General features: G+C 39.0%; 1 protein-coding gene across 1 annotated transcript; it reads right to left on the bottom strand.

Annotated features, from left to right (window-relative positions):
* Nucleotides 1-546: 546 nt before the first annotated feature.
* Nucleotides 547-20,372, bottom strand: htr3c.L (5-hydroxytryptamine (serotonin) receptor 3C, ionotropic L homeolog). Its single transcript, XM_041563772.1, has 9 exons — nucleotides 19,898-20,372; nucleotides 14,436-14,608; nucleotides 13,580-13,624; nucleotides 9,421-9,530; nucleotides 8,704-8,873; nucleotides 6,724-6,869; nucleotides 6,425-6,635; nucleotides 4,221-4,445; nucleotides 547-908 (listed from the first exon to the last, which is right to left on the bottom strand). The coding sequence occupies exons 1-9, from the start codon at nucleotides 20,370-20,372 to the stop codon at nucleotides 646-648; spliced, it is 1,818 nt and encodes a 605-aa protein (XP_041419706.1). The 3' UTR covers nucleotides 547-645.
* Between the last annotated feature and the right edge of the window lie 2,901 nt (nucleotides 20,373-23,273).

The raw sequence follows: 23,273 nt of genomic DNA, 5'->3' as shown, positions 1-23,273 counted from the left end.
CCTGCGTATCCAGAGGTCCTCCTACTCCTGTCGTATCAGATTTTATGTATAAGGTGTTTATGCTAGATGTAAGGCATGTAATCGTACACTATGTCAAGATGGTGAAAAGGCATTTCTTTTGCTCCTTTTTGTTGTTTTGGTTTTATTTTCTTTTTGTTTTTTTTTAGTTTTTGTATGTGTGCTGTGTAATTGCAATGCATAACAATAAGGTGGCACTGTTAGAGGCCACAACAAGGATATTTCTCAGTACAACGGTACTTGGAGATGAAACAAGTGCCTTTTGATGCTTACTATGATATGCTGCAATAATATTTGGTGATATTCATAGTGAAAAATAAATGTAAATAGAGAATTAAAAAAAAATTATAGAACTAAGCGCAATTTAGGTTAGGTTACCTTGATATGGTAGACAGTAAAACATGTAGCCCCAAGCTGCATGGCTGACACTTGTCAGACGCCTAATGCAGTGGAAAAGACCAAACTCAAGGCAAATTTGGATTTGAATTTTTTAATGTTCTGCACCACTAAAAATTTTAATCAATGCTTAGATAACATATGAAACCTTCCACTTGAGTAGTTCTGAACATTAATATTATAAATGTTGATTTTATTGCATTTCGATTTTTTCATTATTAGATATTCATTCTACACATTGTACCATGTCCCCCATGTAGCCCCAAGTATCACAGCATAAACCAACATGAAAAGAAGGTACATTCTGTAAACCAAGGTATCTAGTATCAGTCCAATACGTAGCCACTCTTCTGCCATCTCTTGTTGTTCAAAGTAGCCTTCCATCAAACTCCTCATGGAATGCAAGTCATTGCTGATGTTCCTCAAGAACAGCTGGGTTTGAAGACCTCCCTGAGTAGGCTCCTCTTGGGAGAGCTGTGTGTTTATGTTCTTCCCTAAGCAGAAATATACTGAAAAGTCAGACATACAGTTATATCTATCTATGTATATTAAAATTGATTAGGCTGAGCAAACTGGGACTCATTTATAAACACTGAGCAAATTTGTACCTTGGCAGTAACTTGTGATAATCAAAGTTGGCTTTAATTTTTAAATCTGTAACTGACTGAATCTCTGGCTGGTTTCTAAGGGTTATTGTCCATGTGCAAATGTGCCCCGTTTTATATAAATAAGCCCAGCATGTTTAAGCAGCTACACTTAAAGGGCGTTGTTCACCTCTAAATTAACTTTTATGGGCAGATTTATTAAGGTGTGATTGGTGTTTTCCATGAAAAATTGAGTTTTTGAGTTTTTGGTCAAAACTCACATTTAAAAAAATTTAAAAAAATGTGAGTTTTTTTAGTTTTTTGGAAAAAATAGATTTTTTTTTAGATATTTATTTTCCCCCGACCCTGGAAATAGCTGGAATCCCAAAATACACCATCTAAAACCTGCCGAGGTCATGTAGGAATCAATGGCAAAGGTCCCTTGAACCATTTGAAAATGTTAATAGCCTTTGAGGTTTTTTTTGGAGGGTTTAGCCCGAAAACTCGAATGATTTGAGCGATTCGAGTTTTATTTTCATCGCAAACTCGATCAAATTGGGTTTTCGGGTTTCACAACTCTAACTGGCAGAATCAAGTTTTTTCTATAAAATGTTTTTCTTAAATAAGATACCATTCAAGTTGTGAGTTTATTCTAGTTCATTTAAGGTATAAAGAAAACTCTAACATTCAACCTTTGATAAATAACCCCCTTTATTGTGATATAAAAAAAAGAAAAATTTAAAAGTTGCTTATAATGAGCCTCTCTACAACATACTATAAGTTAACTGAAAGGTGACCAACCTTGAATTCCCTTGTTCAACATGAGTTGCTTGTCATTTAAATCATAAAAATTCTATAGTTTTTGTTATTTCTTGAGCTAAACAAGACATAAAGGGAAATCAAAGCTATTCTGTGTTTGGTTCTTTAGAAGACTATAATTAGATTAACGGTAGACAACCCTCCTCCATTCACTATTAATTGCTATTATTTGGCAGGAAACCATAACTAAGAGGGATTAACTGTATACTGTTAAGGTGGCCATACACCGACAGAACCTTGAGGTGGGCGATATTGGGCTGATCCTATAGTGGGCCCAAGGGCCCAACGATCGGATCATAATGAAAGGTATAAGGGCGTTTGAATTGAGGGACCACATCAATGAACAGATGCGGCCTGTCATCCGACAGGTTTGTTACTCATATACGATTGATATCTGGCTGACTCTCGTCCAGATAATAATCAGGGAAGCCCATTGGAGGGCCCCATACACTGGCCAATAAGCTGTGTATGGCCTCTAATTATCTACCTAACAAGGATCAAACACGATGTAGCTTCAGTTTCCTGATTTTCCCTGTTTATCTCAAGAAATAACAAAAATCATAGATTTTCATGATAAAAACTATAGACAAAAATATGAGGTATTCAAAGATTAAGAGCAATTACAGGTCTATTACAATTGCCTGTTTTATTTATTACAGTATTATACTACTTTTGTACTGCTAAATAAAACATCTGATTTGTTTTTCATGTTAGACAAGATAAATGTATTAAGCATATTAAAAGGTTCTTCAGCCAAGTAAAATAAGCCAATCCTTTATGAAACAAGAAGAAAGTGACTTTCTTATGCAACCAACACTCTTTGACTAACATTACAGGCCATATTTATAATACTGTTGTAAAAGTAGAGTTAAAATACACCACTCATCCCCAAATTAACTTTATAAAACACAGTATTTTTTTAAACCAACGTATATATGAACTATAAAAAGATGGTGTAAATTGCTGTATAAAAATTGGTGTAAATCAAAATATACACTTATATATTACACTGCTTTTTCCACCACTTTTAACTCTTTCAGTTAATTTCTCTTCAGTCTCACAGACTTTAATGGATGTGGCGAATGGGGAGATTAGTCGCCCAGCAAAAAAATCTTCTCTACTGCAAGTGACTAATCTCCCCAAAATGCCTTCCTGCCAGCACGAATACGAATCCCCAACAGGATGGCATATGATTCACTTCGGATTTCAAAATCGGCCGAAGTTGCCTACAAGGAAATCCGAAACATTTCTTATGCCATCCTGCTGGTGATTCGTATATTTGCCCACAGTTTGAAGAGGGATTCAGGCATAGTCTTCTCCCTGATCCATCCACATGGTGTCACATCATGCTGACTCTGTTACAACTGTCCTGACACTTACCTCTGTGGATTGTGAGTATTTAACCCTGGGGATCATTGTCTTTGACATTAAAACTGTTCTGTTTGTTTGCTGCAAGAACCTCCTGGCATCCTTATTTTATTTTTAAAGGGATCCTGTCATCGGAAAACATGTTTTTTTCAAAACGCACCAGTTAATAGTGCTACTCCAGCAGACTTCTGCACTGAAATCCATTTCTCAAAAGAGCAAACAGATTTTTTTATATTCAATTTTGAAATCTGACATGGGGCTAGACATTTTGTCAATTTCCCAGCTGCCCCATGTCATGTGAGAGAAATGCTTTCTGGCAGGCTGCTGTTTTTCCTTCTCAATGTAACTGAAGGAGTCTCAGTGGGACAAGGGCTTTTACTATTAAGTGTTGTTCTTAGATCTACCAGGCAGCTGTTATCTTGTGTTCGGGAGCTGTTATCTGGTTACCTTCCCATTGTTCTTTTGTTTGGCTGCTGGGGGGGGAGGGAGAGGGGTGATATCACTCCAACTTGCAGTACAGCAGTAAAGAGTGATTGAAGTTTATCAGAGCACAAGTCACATGACAATATGTCTAGCCCTATGTCAGATTTCGAAATTGAATATAAAATATACAGTATCTGTTTGCTCTTTTGAGAAATGGATTACAGTGTAGAATTCTTCTGGATCAGCACTATTAACTGATCCATTTTGGAAAAAAAATTTTTTCCCCATGACAGTATCGCTTTAAGCACAGTAGCCTAAGTGAGTTGTAGTTCAACTACTTCCCCCTTCTTACATTCCACTAATGTGTGTTGGAGTCAAGTATAACAGTGCTCTACTGTAATTAGCTGGAAATAACCTATTGCAGCTCAATATAGCCCAAAATAGAGTTACACTGCCGTTATATCTTTATAAATAAGTACCTAAGATTGTAACCCTACTATAAGCAATTTATTCTAATGCTTCCTGGTGCACTAATAATAATAAGTCAAGTTATCAAACTGGAAAATTGAAAAGTCAAGGATCAAGCTATTGAGCAAACAACTTTTCACATACCGTGCTTTGCTGTTTCAGAAATGAAAGAGTTGTTCAGTGACTCAGGTTCAAACTGGTCTAGCTTCTTGTAACATACCAATCTAGCTAAATAATGTAAGACCAAGGTACGGACCCAGATGGGCACAGCAGGGCATTTTGAGGAGCCTCGATGCAGAATGTTCATCACAAACACAGTCTCTAAAAGTCCGATGACCAGCAGTGCCAGACAAAGAGAGAAATATATACCTACAGGAATGAGAGGAATGAAAGACCAGCAGAAACGTTAGCAAGAACATGGAAACGGTTCCACCATGTTATCCTCATTACTTTATAAACATCAAAGGCTGACATAAGCACAGGATTATCTACAAAGATCGTGAACATTTTTGTTCAAGTAGTATAAGAAGATGTAAAAAATGGAATCAGTAAGCTAGGTATGAAATAGGTGATACATAGGTTCAATATTGCAACATGAATACTGATTTAATCACCAGTTGCAAAATCAAATGTAATTGCATAATGTTGATATTTTAAAGAAGTAAAATATACAGTAGGGGGGTTATTTATCATGCTGTGTAAAACATTAAAGAAAAACATCACCGGTGATGTGGCCCATAGCAACCAATTGGCAATTCGATTTCACCTACAATCCAACCTAAGATATAATTAATCCTTATTGGAAGAAAAACCAGCCTATTGGGTTTATTTACTTTTTACATGATTTTCTAGTAAACTTAAGGTATGGAGATCCTTAAACCCCAGAGCTCAAGCATTCTGGATAACAGGTCCAATACCTGTAGTATACTGTTATACTGGTCTGGTAAATGATGTGTTTGCTTCAGAAACAATGCTATAGTTTATATAAATAAATTGATGTGCAGCCATGTTGATTCAAGCTAAAATTGGGCTATAGTATACTCGATCACATGGCAAATAACAATATAACGGGGCACTTTTTATGTTCAGTGCAAAGTACCATAAAATTTGTGCAATTTGACAAGTTTTTATATATTTGCTCTGCCCAGCACAAATAAAAATTTCTTTAGTCACTCCTCCGTCCTGGCTATATATCAAATGTTAAAAAAAGTGTAAATTAGATATTTTTAACAGGTACAACTTGTAAAAATAATCCCACTTATATGAAAAAAGCGCCAGAGTTTTGAATTTTGCTTATGACATTTTTGGAATACAGGATATGATGTCACTGACAGAATAATCTTAAGGATTGTATTAATTCACTAGTCAGAACCTGGTGAAATATATATTGGTGAAAATGGTAACGAATTGAAATTCTCACACTTTGATAAATTAAATTATGATCGTTTGCCTGAGCGAAAATTTGCCAGGAAAGCACAATTTGCTCTTTAGTAAATGTGCCCGGAGTTTTATGCAAAGCATAACCAGACCAAGGCTGCAAGTGCTTTTCAAATTGAGCTGTAAGGGGGACACATTTGCACAACTTGCAGTTCTGCTCTTGCAGTTGTATCTGGAATGTCTGTAAATTACCACCAAGCTCTGTAAAGTACGGTAGTTTTAATTCTCACTCAAGAAGAGGAGTCTCAAACAACTTTCATGGCTCTCTACAGGACTAGAGAGCAAAAACATCCCTCGTAAAATTGGACAAAAACATTTGTTCTTGGTAGGAGCTTGATGAACAGATACAAACTTTAAATGTAAAAAATGAAAACATAACTTTATGGAGTTGCTGATCTTTTAATGCAACTACATTCTACTACATTCATTTTTTTTCAAAGCTGAAGCTTTGGGAAGAATATTTGCTTATGCTACTTATAAAAATACAAGTTAATCACCATCATCAATCTATAGGGAATGTATGTTTCCTAGTGAAAACTATTGCTACATATGTTTCTTAAGCCCCAGTCCAGAGTGAATCATGTCGCCTCCCAGGAAATCTAGTGATCTAAACAGCATGTTCCACTGCCAGTGAGTGATTAGGATACCCCACTTCCTAGTGAAATCTGGTCACTCCACACAGCTGCATATCTAGAGGCCCTTGGGCCCTATGTTATATTTGAACACTGCCCCCTTGTGAGTCCCAAACATGCATGCTCCAGCCATCACCAATTCCTTAATTTCAATCACCCTTTCCTCATATGCTTTAACCCTCTTTATATGGGTGTGTGAGTGTTTGGCCCATTTATTTGTTATTGCTGATTTTCCCTTGAAAAAATAATTCTGTAAGATGAACTTCAGAGTCTTCTCACCAATTAGGGGGGTACCACTAGAAGTGGCAGGAAGCAAGTCATTGAGGATGAGCAGGAATACAGTGTATCCCAAGAGCAGAGTCATCTTAAAGGAAGCTCTATCCACAGTGTGAGGAGGAAGGTTAAAACTCAAAACATCAATAAGCATCAAGAAGGCACTAGGGATCAGCAGATTTACCACATAAAGGATGGGGCGACGTTTCACGATGATCTGAAAGGAACATCATGCATTAGACATGATTAGTTTACCCACTTAATTCTCCATATAACCTCCAAAATCCCAATGCTTTGTGACTTACATTGAATGTCACAAGGTCAAACGTTTCATCAGCAAAGAAACTTTCCGTCTTGACTAATTCCCACTCTCCCTGTGAGGTCAGTGCATCTCTAGATAATTTCTCAATGTTATCCATAGGCATGAGCAAACCTAGTTTTATATGCTGGACTACTGGAAGAAAATAATTATTAGGAAAATAAGGAGAAATACAGAACTGATTGGGGGGGGTGACAGGTTACACAGTAGGATAGTTCTAAGCAGTATGACAGTATTTGTTTATAATACAGTGACATCTTCACAGTGACTTTATTAGATAGCAGATAGCTATGGACAGATGGACATGCTGTATATATAGTTGTCTCACTGTCATATGAAAGCATATAAATTGCAAGCCAACCCCTTCTATACATGGGCAGTGGCATAACCATGGGGGTGGGGTGACTTGCAATTTTTTTCCATGTACATGGAGGAAAACCAGTGCACGTTTAAAGAAAGAGGCAAGAATTATGCAGAATAAAAACATCATAAAAGAGCACTCTGAGATAAACAAGAATAAATACAAGTATATAGAACTACATAGGGATAAAGGATGCATCCATGGTAACAACAGAAAAGGTAGGTAGAAAACTGATAGGATGCTCAGAGAATAGAGCTCATACTGGTACAAATAGTAAGTCAGAAATAATGAAGAGTGTGTGTATATATATATATATATATATACACAAGTCAACCCCAGATATTATGCAACAAGGATTTTGACAATCACCTCTGCAAATCCTTTTTGTAATATGGCATTTTTTAGTTCACTCCTCTGTTACTAACCCAAAGTATTCTGGGACTATAGTTTAAGTAGCAGATGGGGCAGAATAGTGTTAGGCTCAACATATTATGTGATGATGTGGATACATATAAGAATGCCATTAGCAGGGCTACACAGCACTAATGTAGCATCTATCCTTCAAAATCCTTTGAAAAGGGATAGTTATAAAAAGGCATCATAATGACTGGATTTGGAGTTTAGAGAGCATGAATTTAAACTGGACTCATGAAGCAGAAACGCGGGTGCATTCAGTCTCAGATCTGTAACTGCTTCCTAGTTATCTTGTCTTGGATGAATTAGCAGCATCTCACACTAAACCTGGTCCTGCCTTCCCCTTACTAATAATAATAATTAATAAACACTACTGACCAGGGCCGGAACTAGTGGGCATGTACCTCTTCTGGCCACTTACCCCTAGTTCAGGGTACTGGAGGATCTCAGATGCTGGTAAACAAAGCAGAGTAGAACTTTTAGGGTAAGGTGCCACATGAGGCTGATTTATATCCTTTATTTGTAAGCTGTCCGAGAATCATCCATGTGTGACACTACCCTTAGGGGAAAATTTATCAAAAAAATATGATTTGCTTAATTTCCACCCTTACCTGAAGGTAAGAGGAACATGCAATGTTCCCTCTAATATGTTTTTGGTTGTAAGCACCAAAAATATCTTATTTGTGCACTTTTAAAACTGGTCTGCAAAAAATGATTTTACTGTGTGGCAAGAGGTTTTTTGCATTTTTTGCATTTTTTACATTATACTCCCATACAACCAATCAGTGACTGGATTTTCTTTTCTGCCAGTTGCAGGTTGAACCATGAGAGCAAATATTGGATTGTTTGCCATGGGTTACTGCCCAGTTGCAAATTTGCCCAGTGTTTATAAATAAGCCCCTATGTGTACACCCCAATTTGTTTTGTACATTGACATCAAAATGTATGTGCACACATGCAACCACCTGGCTTAGGCAGGGATCTGAGCAAAAGATCAATTATGTGAACTTCTAATGTTCTCTACACTTCCAAATATGAAAAAATACCATAGATTTAGCAAATACTCTTCTATAGAATACAGTATAAAATAAGTCAAACCTACAAACAATCAATACTTTCATAAAGTAAGTATCTAAATCAAGCTGAACAGCAATAAGCTATAACTGACTTGGCGACTGATCACCCACACACCTGAATCTAAAAAAGAGCCGAATGTCAAAGTGCAGTTCTGGATGTCAAAAGGGAAGCGGAAAATGCTAAGATTGCAAGAGCTCACTACTCTTAGGGGCTTCAGAAATCTCACCCGTCCAGTATGATCCACGAGTAAGTAAGGAAGATGTGGAGATTTATCTTCATCAACGCTGGAAGACAGATAAAAAGATACACTAGACAAAAGGAAGACTTACAAGTATTTTCTTTGTGTTCATATGCACATCTCAGTTGCATCTATGCAACACTTCTCCGTCTCTTCTCTACTCTACAATCTTTTCTTTCCTTTTATCTTCTATATGCTCTTTTAACTTGTTTTTTTTTACTCTGCTCCACTATTACAATAGAAAAAATTCAGGGATTCAAAACTCTTGCATGTCCCACCTGAGGGTATCCTATTTCACAGAAATAAATATGTGGAGGGGTGGCATCCCTGTGCAAAACTCCCCAATTCCAGCTCTGTCTATATCTATATTTATACTGGCATCTTCCAAAATATAATCAAAAGTGAATTTGAATACTGCATCATCTCAGGACCCTTGTTTAAGAAACAGGGCTTTCACATATCATTTTGCAATTTCCCAAATTTATATATATAGCTCTAGCAGTATTCTTTATTGATTTTTAGCTTTTACTTAGTCAAGCAAGGGCTATCTATGATCTTCAGAATTATCTCAAATGTTTCCCTGTGATACTTACAATTGCAGAACAAATATATCTGGGATCCACATCTCTTCAGCTGGGACGGAAATGTTTTGAATTCCCCCACATAATTCTGGTTCCCATTCTGCAAACTCGTTAAACCAAACCTGCAAATGACAAAATTAGTGCTGAACTGAAACACTGTTATTGAATAGGAACTACAAGCTCCTAGGGATCAAGTGTAGAAGCTAATTAGGGACTGACTTATTTATAATGTTCATATCAGATACTCTATGGAACAGCCAGGGTAAACTATGCAGAGAACAGGTCCCAAAATGACCAAGTATCAACTTGTTGCATTCACATTTTCCATGGTTTCAAAAATATCTGGAGTGGAGCATTATCACCTGCAGTGGTTTCCAAGGTGTAGGCATGGCTGGAGGTATACCACTGAAATCTGGGGGGTAACAGTAGCATAGCTATAGACAGGCCTGGATTTGTTGCAAGGCCACAAAGTCCGGGACCTTGGGCAGCATGCCGTCCAACTGCTTTCTGAGGAGCACTAGGGACGCACAGCTCCCCAGTGCTCCAGCGCGTCCGCTCTTGGGGGATTGTGCGGGTGGCGGGTGCTAGGGCCGTGCGGCCTAGGGACACCCTGCTCTCTGAATTCAGCCCTGACTATAGAAAAAACAGACCCCCACGGTTGTGGAGGTGCCAGAGCAAATCCGGACCATGGTCGGCTTCCTGTATAGCATAGACATTTCCCATTCCCAGCCACTCTTCTTTTTAAATATTTGCATGTGACTGTATAAGCAGGCAGGGGTTTGTGTCAGAGGGGGGGGCTGTGCCAGGCCCTTCTGAAAAACATAGCTTGGGGGTAAGCCAGTTTGTTCAATGAGACATTACTATTGCTGAATGTGAAGTTAGGGAAATGTCAGACATAGCACTTTGTGTCCAAAAATATCTTTTAATCCAGACAAATCAGGATAGCTGCATGTAAATCACTTTATATAAACGAGGGAATATGTGCAAGAAAGCATTTTCCTATAATTATGCTGGAACGCAGTATATAAAGTGTTTTGCATGCAGCGATCCCCATTCTTCTGGATTAAAATGCATTTTCAGACACAATCCACGCATGGCAAAGGCCTATGTATGAAATTGCCCTTACAGAAACATTTGAGGGTAAGCACTAGATTGCCGTCCTAGATATTCTTGGAACTGCAGCTGATGTAGGGTTGATTTCATATATCTGTCATGTTGTTATTAGCTAAAGGGGGCTCTGATCAAATGTGCAAGATCAAAGGGCTGAAAAACTCAAAAAACTATTGGTGTAATGACATGTCTCCAATTATACATGTACATGTTTTAATACATGCTATATAAATAAATGATGATGAAATGATGATGATGTCAATATATGTATCTTGGCAGATCAGATCTATTCGAATGTGTCTATATTTCCTTTCACATCTGAATTGTTCATGTGGTATTTCTTGTATTTACCTATAGAAATACACCTTTTAACAGTGTTTTTACCCACAATTAGCTATGCTTGACTTTCACCATGTTAACTAAAAATTGTAATTACGCCATTGCAAGCATAATGTACTGAAATTCTATTAGTGTAAATACTGTGTGTAACTGCACCTCATACAATTATAATGGGAAAATGCTGGTAATTTAAAGGGATACTGTCATGGGAAAAAAAAATTATATTCAATTTTGAAATCTGACATGGGGATAGACATATTGTCAATTTCCCAGCTGCCCCAAGTCATGTGACTTGTGCTCTGATAAACTTCAATCACTCTTTACTGCTGTACTGCAAGTCGGAGTGATATCACCCCCTCCCTTTTCCTCCCCAGCAGCCAAACAAAAGAACAATGGGAAGGTAACCAGATAGCAGCTCCCTAACACAAGATAACAGCTGCCTGGTAGATAGAAGAACAACACTCAATAGTAAAAACCCATGTCTCACTGAGACACATTCAGTTACATTGAGAAGGAAAAACAGCAGCCTGCCAGAAAGCATTTCTCTCCTAAAGTGCAGGCACAAGTCACATGACTTGGGGCAGCTGGGAAATTGACAAAATGTCTAGCCCCATGTCAGATTTCAAAATTGAATATACAAAAACCTGTTTGCTCTTTTAAGAAATGGATTTCAGTGCAGAATTTTGCTGGAGTAGCACTGTTAACTGATGTGTTTTGAAAAAAACATGTTTTCTGATGACAGGATCCCTTTAACACCATAATGCAATGACGTACATGTCATATGAGATTGTTGTGATACATAGAGGCAGGGCACGCAATATATTATTGACAGCTGAGATTTTAAAATACATTTATAATGGGTATGACTGTTTTAATTAAAAATAATTTTGGTTTTATGTTTATGAAAAGGATTTTTTCCCTTCTGCTCCCCCACTGTTTGTATGCGCATGTGCACTTCTGTTTTGGAGACCAGGGCCGGAACTAAGGATAGGCAAAAGAGGCATGTGCCAAGGGCGCAAAGCTTTGGGGAAATCAGACATGTAATTTCCATTTTACCTACCCCGAGTGGCAAGTGTCCCTCACAAAAAAGTTCTGAGCGTGTTCCATCCTCTGAACTTAAAGAACGCGGATGCACCTGTCCACGCATGGAGACTGTTGGAGACTTACATGTGCAGGAGATTTAAGCAGTCTACCCAATTCTAAATGCTTTAGGAAAAATTGAGAAGCGGCTCCTTAAAGGGAACCTATCACCCAAATAATTATTCAAAATCCTATTTTAGTCAACCAAAATTAACTTTAATTACACTATATAAATTATCTGAATCTTGTTTCCATCAGTCTGGGAACTCAAAATTATAGCTAGGAAGCAGGAGCCATTTTGTGGACACTGTTATTAAGACAAGCCTTGGGGGACCTGATGTCCATCCCCATGCCCTGGCTACACTATTAAATGGTAAAGAGAACGAGGGAATGTGTGGAGAGCAGTGACATCTAGTAAGTGCTGAATGGAAAGTGAAAGTAATTGTCTGCCCGCCTCTATGCCTAAGGCATAGAGGAGTGGCAGACAACATTTGATTGACAGCTGAGATATTTAAAGAGCTTACAACAGCTATAACTGCTTTAATTAAAAATAGAAATTGGATTTCATGTTTAATTTGAAAAGGGCTTCTATTGTACAGCTTTTTGTGTCTGGATGACAGATCCACTTTAATTTGTGTCACCCTAGGCTCGGTCCTGAATATACAGCTTTTTATTTCTTGGTGAAATTTCTTCTTTAACTTTGTATATGGGAGTGAAATCATGTAACCTAAGGGGTACATTTACTAAAGTGTGAATTTTCTCCTCATTTAACTTCACCACAGTTTGTAAGGTGTACTTAATATTTACTAAAAATTATACACTTTTGTGAAAAACATATGCCAAACTTTCTCTTGACATAAATTTCCTGTTAAAAAAAGTTTTGCCATGAATTAATGATGTATGCAGAATATTAACATGGGGGAGGTTACATTGAGATGCAAAAGTGGTTACTATATATAATAGCAGTTCACCTTCCTGAACCTAGAAACCTTTCTCTTGGTGAAAATGTATTCTGCTCTAAAGAAATTCACTGGAGCAATTTCACCTCGTAAAAGAAATTTCGTCAATGTGAAGAGAATTTTTACAATTTAGATACTTTCCCAAAACTTGTCATACTCGTCTTTTAGTAAATTGTTAATGTTGTGGCAAATTAATATTCCTGGTGAAAATACACCAAAATCCAACATTTGTCCATTAGTAAATATGCCTCTAAGTCATCTTCTTTTCTCCCAAAAAAAGATTCTGGTTATCATAAGAAAGCATTCAGTCCACAGTTGTCAGTGATTCTATCTGAACATTACCCTGTATCACTGCAGGATTCTGAGGCCTTAACCAAATTACTAAACAAAATAAATGAGATGATAAAGCTGAGCACAGCAAGTGAAATATCGCTGATTTAACTGAACTACCCACTGTTGAATCCTTCTAACTGAAATGAATGGCAAATATTACAGGATGCATATTGTTGCATCATTACAACAGAATTGTACCTTCATGATGAAGACATGGTAAGATACATGCCACATTTGTTATTATTACCTTTAATTCAAGAAAAACAAATTAATTATACATTCTTTGTATAATAACAGTATAACAACACATTTTAAATAACCCAATATGGACTCAGTTTGGGGCTGCTCACCATTGTAAGCCACAGGAAAGAGGTAAGTAGCTGGTCCTTTTCATTCTGAAAGAAGTAAAAACATTTTAAGGAGTTAGAATCTAAATTACTAAGGGGCATATTTAAAGTGTGTACTTTATTTCATTTTACACCAACAAAAACATATTAGATTTGACAAATAGCAAAATACTCAAGCATGCATAGAAACCAGCATCGTTAGCAAAACTAAGTCATACCTTAGGTAATTTACACAGCTTCTAAGCACGTTAATGGACTTTTGGCACTTTCTACACAGTTTGTTTGTGGGATTACCGCTGCTTCTAAACTTTTTGAATACACCAGTTTTTGCACAGTGATAGGATGTATAATATCGATGACATATATAACAACATCCACCAAGTGCTGGGGTTAACTCACTAATAATACAAATGGGTGCAGCACAATTTGTCAACAAGTGCAAATGTTTTGGGACCAAATAACTAAAAACTGTACAATCTGTCTTTCTAATAATTTCCTGGAAGCCTTGTTTTGAAAAGAACTTGTATACTGATACACACACACATTTAGGGACACAACTGTATCATACAGACTTTCTTTATATTTCTTTGTTAAAATCCTCTCATATTTATTTTTTTTATTATATCTACAGTATATCCATTATTTATTTGTTATCTTCTTTATCTCCCAAGTTCACCAAGGGGCAGATTCAGTTATCTTCAAGCATCAGTGGTCAAGCAACCAATTGATGATAAAAGGTGTGAGTTCCTGATATCTTGGTTTTTCAGCGAGGGAGTAAAGAACTTTATGTAAGCATAGTGCTATATACAGTAGTTGAAATACATTCATATTTGAATATGTTATTAAGATCAACACATACCACCCCTAGGATAGCATATACAGTTATGGAGATGTTCACTAAAGTAGGATGATTGAGGTCTCTCACTGGACGGAAAGCTTTCCTTAGAAACACCTGTCTGAAGGAGTCCAGGAAATCTGTCTGGTCTCCAGTGCAGTTGAATGCACCCTTTATTAAATGGCCTGTGGAAGACAGTAATGAGAAAGATTATAGGATTCCAACCAAGATCTAGATATTATTTACTGTAGGTGAGACCATGCACCATTATGCAGCATGCAATTAAAACTAGTCATAGTTAACTCATATAGCGTGAAATGAGCAGCATTTCTTTTCACTGTTCCCTTTATGTTTTTATCTTATATCTCCTATACACCTCTTCTGTTTCTTACTTATCTCCTTCCTCGCCACTCAAAAAGAATGGAGACAAGAATGAAGTCTGTAGCCAAAAGATCCCCTGAACAGATTGACAGCTACAGTGACACTAGTGTATGCTGTAAGTCCCTGGCTTAATATTCCTGAAAATTTAGCAATAAGAGAATTCATATTTGAATAAAATACATTGTCCTAGGCCATGATTTGTAGGAATAGACAACTCCAGTTGTGAGTCCAGATTTTTAAAATACACTCTTCTTTTGGAAGTCAAATAAAATGTGAGTGCTCTAGACTCACCCCACCAAGCTGTATCCCTCCAATCAGCTCCACAAACTCTGTGTGCTCAGCCACCAGCATCCCAACTGTATTATAGGTTCAATGAGCAAATCAGGCAGCACTCCAGATAAAATTAGGAGATGCCTATGATTAAGGGAGTGTTTCCTGAAACGCGTAAGGTGATGCTGTTACCCTAATGTTGCAATAAGCCTACTTTATCGAATTTATGTGGTAAATACGCATATAATGTTCCTTTGTTAAAAGTCCTATGTTCATTGTTGAAGATACAGAAAAAGAAGAAATCAACAGAAATATCTCACAAAAAACAACCAGTAACTTCTAGATTTGTCCACCATATATACTGTAGGTACTGCTCATTCATGCTCAGAATCTTTCCTAACAACCTGATGAGAAAAAACGTTGATTCTGCAATCCCGTGCTACAAAATGATGCCATTATCTATCTATGACATTTTCCCTTATTAAGATTTTTCAGCAATATAAGCCACTACCCTACTCTGTATCACCCGCTTTTCGTACAATTATAGTGTAGTCTCACCTGTGTTTAGATACAGTACAACTTTAATGCAATCTCACCATGTGACAAGAGACAAATAGCCAGTAGAAGGAAAGGTCCAGCTGCCCATCTTGGACTAGTCTTGGTATTCTGCATATCTTCCTTCCTAGATGGAATCCTTTGCCATTCTCCCTCTGTCCTTGTTTAGCACAACCATTTTATTTGCCATGAAGTACATATGTAGCCAATTAGGAGAGCTTGTGGCTTTCAGAGCTTGTGGCTAATACAAGAGTCCAGTGTAATTAGTGACAGCAAGATTGGGGATTAGATTTGTTATAACGTAGAGAGTAACCACATTACTTACAAGACCAGTGAGCCTAAAGGTACCCTTCCTTAGTTATTAAGATAATGAAATTCTATAATGAACAGATTATATTACGGCTAAGGCCTTCTTAAAACTTTTGTACCAGAAAGACTAAAATAATTACCTGCTACCTAGGAAAATCATATCCTATGAACTTCATTTGCTGACACTGATATCAGGCCACTGGAGGAAAATAAAACTGTACATGGTAGGCATTAGTATGTTATTTTGCTGTTCCCGAATTCTCTCTAGAGCAGATGGATATTTTACTTCTAGTACAGATATTTTGTTTCTTGTTTCCTTATTTTCAAAAATGTAAAGTGTACAACAGAAATTAAGCTAGTTATCTTTTATTATTCATGATTATGTTCAATCTAATTTTCACTTGAGTGATAATGATCATTTTGAGTAGTTCTGGCAAGGCAAATCTGCCATTTTACTTTAATTACAATCCAACTCAATTTATACTCAGTTTTGCTTCTTGTTCATAATTATTCATAACCATATTAACGCAATTATCATTTTTGTTTATCCCTTAAATGGAATGAAGAAGCAAAGCTAATTTATTGTCTCTCTGGATAGAAACCTGCAAGGCTGGTGGCACACTGTAAGATTTGGGGGAGACACATCTCCTCTTCTTCAGGCAACTTATCTCCCCAAAATGCCTTCCCTCTGGCAAGAATGTGAATTGCTGGCGGAGTGGCACTCGGATCACTTCGGTTTTGCAAAGTCGCCCAAAGTTTCCTCATGAGGCAACTTTAGGCAACTTCGGAAAACGAAGCAATCCAAGAGCCATCCACCAGCAGTTCTGCAAAGCTGGAATTGCTGCAAATGGAGAACTCTTTGATAAATGTAACGTTTAAGGGTCCTATTTATTAAACTTCAAAATTTTCTGGTCAAGTATCTAAAGGAGAAAACTCAATTTTCTAGAGGGGAAAAAAAACTTGAATTTTCAGAGATTTATTATTTCCCAAAACTGCTAAAAACCCAAAAATACTCCAGCTAAAACCTGTTGAGGTCATGTAAAAGTCAATGGCAGAAGTCCCTGAAGATGTTTCTTGACATCATGATCCTCACTGTTCTGATAATCTGATATATCTGAGTTGTTACAGTGACAATTCAATAAAGTAAAGTTTTTTGAAGCATCAATTCTAAAACGTTTCAAGATTCGAATTGACACACGACTTTTTTGGGCTGATTTTTTGATAAATTCATGGATGTGAGTTATGTTGACTTTGTTTCAATATAAGTGTCATTGTATGGACTACTAATTTTTGATCCTTTTAATACTACCTTGGTGAATAAAGGTATGCTTGCTGCCCTAGACAGTTTTTGTACTGAGCATGCACTGATTGTGAATGGCAGAGGCACCGCCCTCTGCTTTTTTTACATATAGGCATCCATAGACACCTGTCCGTGGGTCCCTTTATATAAATACAGCCCTGAGGACACTTACAGGTTTTTATGGCTTCTAGGGTGGCATGAAAAACAATAAAAAGTCTAATATGAAAATATTAAGACACATTAACAACCATAAGAAACTATAAAAAGGATATTTTAAAACACTGCAGTAATGTAATAATTAACACAAATCCACTAGTCTTATGGAATGTACATTTATAGGAATTCAATCCCATTGTAGAATCTATTAAGAAGTTTGGCCTTACAGCCCATAGTAGTTTGGCTTAACTGGTTAGTTTATAAACTGCCTGCGCTAGTTTTCTGAGTGAACTAGTTTATGGTAAAGAGTATTGCTGACTATTGAAATCAATGTCAGCAGAGATCAGCAAACATATAAACATATTTATGTCAGTAGAGAAACTGCAAAAGGAGAACGTTCAGATGGGTTTTATTATGATGGCTGACGATTGAGGGCAGTGGGGATTGCTTTCTGTATCCATATGCCTTGGAACGGCACTGGCCCATACAGCCCCCTTTAAAAAAACTAAATTCATTGGAAGATAATAAAAAAATAACACAGAGCATATTCAACCCACTAAAGGCTTCTTCTGGAATAAGGGCCCATTCTATAAGGTTGTTAATATATCAGCTCATTCATTCATTTAGGAGTTCCATAGTCAGATGGGTAATGTAAAAGCTTTGAGCAAATACTTTATGGCAAAATTATAAGTAGCAAACAACGCCAATACTATGATAGATGTAAAAATGGTTTAATTTCTAGTGTCAGCATCCCTTTAAGGTCCAATTTAGGAATGCTCGAACCTTTGGGCTTGGGCATTAGGGTACCAAAACCACCAAGTGGTTCTCTTGTGGTTTCCTGCTGGTTTTTCCCTACCTAAAACCTGCCAAGCTTTTTATTTTTTGGTTGGGGAAAAAAAACCCACTCAGCAGGAAGCCGAGGTATTGGAAGGAAGAAATCATGCAAGAGTTTAGGAACTCTTGCATGGTTTTGGGACCCAAACGCTCTTGTTTGAAGGCTCGAGCATTCTTACATCAGACCCCAGTCTTATTTTTGAAAAGTCAAAAAATGCTGTTGAACCCTAAGATAAGATGTCTATTGTACAAACAGCAAAATAATCATAGGAAAAAAATCATACAATATTTATAAAGTTTAATATCTTCCCCTTTCATTTATTTTTTTTCCTTGTTTTCTACAGGTTATCATATAGTAACTATAGCTGTGTATCCCTTCCATGCACCCCAAAGGCTGGTCTACTTAATGTACTGTATCTGCATATCTGTATGAATATAAATATATATGACAATCTGAAATTTGTGTTGAGTATTGGTAAAAGCACTTGGCTCTGCCTGGGATTGTTCTGACTGTGAGAGTGCAATGATGTTTTTTTATGTGTTTCATGTGTTCAGTAGACTCCAAGAACTAAGTAAACATTAAAGAATAGTTAACTGTAGATGATGGCATTGGAAAAGAAGTGTGGAATTAATGGCACCTTCTGTAAGGTTAAGCTTTAAAGTTGTCCAAGAATTCTATGTGTTGCTGTTCTTCTCATTCCTTACATGAGGCATATGAATAAGTTCTGCAGTCTGTTTTAAGAAGAATTTCACTGCATTTGTTGGTCAACCAGAAAGAGTTTCTTAAAGTTGTAATTTTGTGGCGAGATTTAACCCAAATATATGGGAATTCCAGCGGTACTTATTATAGACTCCTATAACACAACTGGATAAAAAATGTTTTGCTTTAGCAGCAGTTTGGTCATGAAGAATTTGTATGCAGAACCTGAACCTTGCTCCAATTTTAAACAGCTAAAGTTGAAAATGATTTTTTTGTGCATAAAAAGAATAGACCATAAATTATCGGAAACAAAACACATTGTGGCAGATTAACTAAAGGGCGAAGTGGCCATCGCTAGCGAAAATTTGCCAGAAATCCCATCTGCAGGGACCACACCAATTTTGTAACGGGCCCGAAGGCACAGTAGTAGTAAGGACCAAAGAGGAGACCAGACCAGGTTCGAAGCACAAAAGGTTTATCCGGAAGAATAGTCAGGGCACAGGCAATGTCGGTTCAGGCAGCAATCAAACAGTGTCGAGAAAACAGGCAAGAGTTGGTACACGGAGAAATCAGACAATATATAAATATATATAACACACCCAGGAACACAAGAGAATGGAACCTATAATTGGGCAAGGACACAAAGGAAAATGGGGTTTAAATAGTTCAGTCTTTGGCGCCGAAACTTGACGCGCTGACGTCATGACGCCGGCGCCAGCGTCTTCACGCTGGCGTCCTCACGCCGGCGCACATTCTGACGCCGGCGTCCATTCTGACGCCGGCGTCCAATACGAGGGCGATTCGTTCTTGACGCAATCAAAGCAGGGTCAGCAGGAACAGCATGGTGGAGCAGAGGGACGTCATCCAGGTCGCCATCTTGGAGACCAGGTAAGTCGGATTCCATTACAGTACCCCCCTCCTTAGGGGGGGCCTCAGGACCACCGAGACTAGGAGAAGAGGGAAAAAGTCTGTGGAACTTACGGACCAAGGCAGGAGCATGGACATCCGAATTCTTTATCCAGGAACATTCCTCTGGACCAAAACCCTTCCACTCAATTAGATATTGAAGGGTGCCCCTGGAAAAACGAGAATCCAAAATCTGCTTAACCTCAAACTCTTGGTGACCATCGACCAGGACAGGAGCTGGGGAAGAAGAAGAGGAACCGGGGACAGCAGGCTTAAGCAACGAGACATGAAAGACATTTGGAATCCGCATCTCAGGAGGGAGTTGTAACCGGACAGCAACAGGGTTGATGACTTCAATGACAGGAAAAGGACCGATGAATTTGGGACCAAGTTTGGGTGTTGGAACTTTAAGACGAATGTTTCGAGTGGAGAGCCAGACTTTGTCTCCAGGAGCATATTGAGGGGAAGAAACTCTTCTTTTGTCAGCAAACCTTTTCTGCACCAGGGAACTTTTTTCCAGATTAGAAGCCACAGCAAGCCAAATAGCCATCATGTGGGCAGCTTGATCGTTGGCAGCAGGGACATTGGTGAGAAGAAGGTCCTGAGGAAATGCCAAAGGATTCAGCCCGTAGACACAGAAGAAAGGAGACCTTTGGGAAGAAGAGTGCAGGGCGTTGTTGTGGGCGAACTCAGCCCAAGGCAGAAGATCCGACCAATCATCCTGGCACAAGGAGACATGGCAGCGCAGAAACTGTTCCAAAGCCTGATTAACCCTCTCAGCAGCTCCATTGGATTGGGGGTGGTAGGCAGAAGAAAATTGTAGCGAGATATTGAGGGTTTTACACAGGGATCTCCAGAATCTAGAAACGAATTGCGACCCCCGATCAGAGACAATTTCAGCCGGAAAACCATGGAGACGGAAAATATGGTGGATGAAAAGTTTGGAAAGTTCAGGAGCAGAGGGTAACTTGTGGAGAGGAATGAAATGAGCCATCTTGCTGAACCTGTCAATGACCACCCAGATGACAGTGTGTCCAGAGGAAACAGGGAGGTCCACAATGAAATCCATGGCAAGATGAGTCCAAGGGCGCGATGGAATGGGTAAGGGAAGAAGAAGACCTTTGGGAGGGGAATGTCCAGTTTTAGAAACCGCACAAATGGTACAAGAAGAAACAAAGTCTTTGACGTCCTTTCTCATGGAAGGCCACCACACCACACGAGAGAGGAGTTCAGTAGTTTTCTCAACTCCCGGATGACCTGCTTGTTTAGAACAGTGGACCTGAGACAATATGGACTGACGACAATCAGGAGGAACGAAGGCAACCCCCAGAGGAATATTATCCGGAGCGGCAGTCTGGGCGGAAAGAAGTTGTGAGGCCAAGGAAGGAAACAGAGCAGCGATGATCTTAGAAGGGGGCACAATGGGTTCGGGGTCCTCGGAGCAAGGAATCTCGGGAACAAAGCTTCTGGACAGAGCATCAGCCTTCCGATTTCTTGAGCCAGGACGGAAGGTGATGATGAAGTTAAAACGGGAGAAGAATAATGACCATCTGGCTAGTCGAGGATTCAGGCGTTTGAGGGACTGGATAAATTCAAGGTTTTTATGGTCAGTAAAGATGGTCACAGGGATAGAAGATCCTTCCAGCAAATGTCTCCACTCTTCCAGGGCTAATTTGACTGCCAATAACTCCCGGTTCCCAATATCATAATTCTGCTCAGAAGAGGAAAATTTTTTGGAGAAGAATGCACAAGGATGAAGCTTGCCATCCGAAGGGGACCTCTGTGACAAGACCGCACCAGCTCCTACATCAGAGGCGTCAACTTCGAGGAAGAAAGGTAGAAGGAGTTCAGGGTGTCTGAGAATTGGAGCAGAAGAGAAGGCATTTTTCAGGGATTCGAAGGCTTCCAGGGCAAGAGGGGGCCAGTGCTGAGGTTTACCCCCTTTGCGGATAAGAGCAAGAATAGGAGAAATCTTGGACGAAAAACCTTTAATAAATTGTCTGTAATAATTGGCAAACCCGATAAATCTCTGGATAGCCTTGACACTTGTAGGAAGGGGCTAATCAAGAATTGCAGAAACCTTGGCTGGATCCATCTTGGAGCCCTGTTGGGAGATGATGTACCCAAGGAAGGGAATGGATGACACCTCAAAAGAACATTTCTCCAATTTGGCAAAAAGGTTGTTCTTCCTGAGACGAAGAAGAACCTCTTTCACTTGGGAACGATGTTCCTGGAGATTCTTGGAGAAAATAAGAATGTCATCTAGGTAGACGACCACACTTTGCCCCAACAAGTCCCTGAAAATGTCATTAACGAACTCCTGGAAGACCGCAGGGGCATTGCAGAGACCAAACGGCATTACTAGGTACTCGTAATGCCCATCTCGAGTATTAAAGGCGGTCTTCCATTCGTCTCCCTCACGGATTCGGATGAGATTATAGGCACCCCGAAGATCCAGCTTGGTAAAAAGATTGGCGCCCCTTAACTGGTCAAAGAGTTCAGAAATTAAAGGGAGAGGGTAACGGTTTTTAATGGTGATTTTATTTAACCCCCTATAGTCTATGCAAGGTCGCAGACTTCCATCCTTCTTTTCGACGAAGAAAAATCCAGCACCAGCAGGGGAGGAAGAAGGACGGATGAAGCCTCTCTGGAGATTCTCCTGGATATAAGATTTCATGGCTGCAGTCTCGGAAGGAGAAAGAGGATAGGTGCGACCACGGGGAGGCATGGAACCAGGAAGAAGCTCGACCGGGCAGTCGTAGGGTCGATGTGGAGGAAGAATCTCTGCAGAGCCTTTATTGAAGACATCAGCGAATGCTTGATAAGTGGATGGCAGAGAAGAACTTGAAGAAATAGCGGAAACTTTGACAATAGGCATAACAGGCAAACAGTTCTGTTGACAGAAAGGACTCCAGCGAGAGACTTGTGAGGAAGACCAATCAATGACTGGGTTATGTGTACACAACCATGGAAGTCCCAGTACAATTGGAGTGGAAGGGCAGTCAATAATAAGAAAAGACAGTCTCTCCAAATGCATCGTGCCCACCTTAAGAGAGAGTTCTTGTGTGGACTGGGAGATGATAGCAGAAGACAAGGGATGGTCATCAATGGCAAGGACCCGGAGAGGATTTGCCAGGGACTGAAGAGGAATGGCATGGTTGGAAGCGAAGACCTTGTCCATAAAGTTTCCAGCGGCCCCAGAATCAAGGAAAGCTTGTAAGGAAATCTTTCGAGAGCCCAGTAGGATCTGTACAGGGAGAAGAAAACGATGAGCAGAGGAACGAAGAGTGTGGGTAATTCCACCCACGGAAGTCTCCCCAGACTTGGCACCGGACTTTATAGGCTTTATGGGGCATTCCAGAGCGAAGTGGGCCTTGCCCCCACAATAAAGACAAAGTCCTGCAGATCTTCTGCAAAGTTTCTCCGGCTCGGACAGATGATCATGTCCAAT

This window comes from Xenopus laevis, chromosome 5L (genome assembly GCF_017654675.1).
Source record: "Xenopus laevis strain J_2021 chromosome 5L, Xenopus_laevis_v10.1, whole genome shotgun sequence".
In the NCBI taxonomy this organism is placed as follows: Eukaryota; Metazoa; Chordata; class Amphibia; order Anura; family Pipidae; genus Xenopus; species Xenopus laevis.
Note: the sequence above shows the minus strand (reverse complement) of the source record. Positions and strands in the feature narration are given on the sequence as shown.

Coding starts and splice junctions, on each gene's coding strand:
- htr3c.L (XM_041563772.1), bottom strand. CDS start 20,372: ATGGCTATTTGGCTTGCTGTGGCTTCTAATCTGGAAAAAAGTTCCCTG. Junction 13,625..14,435: donor TATATGCTATCCTAGGGGTG/GTATGTGTTGAT, acceptor TACTTCTTTCAG/AATGAAAAGGACCAGCTACT. Junction 6,636..6,723: donor TTGACCTTGTGACATTCAAT/GTAAGTCACAAA, acceptor TGTTCCTTTCAG/ATCATCGTGAAACGTCGCCC.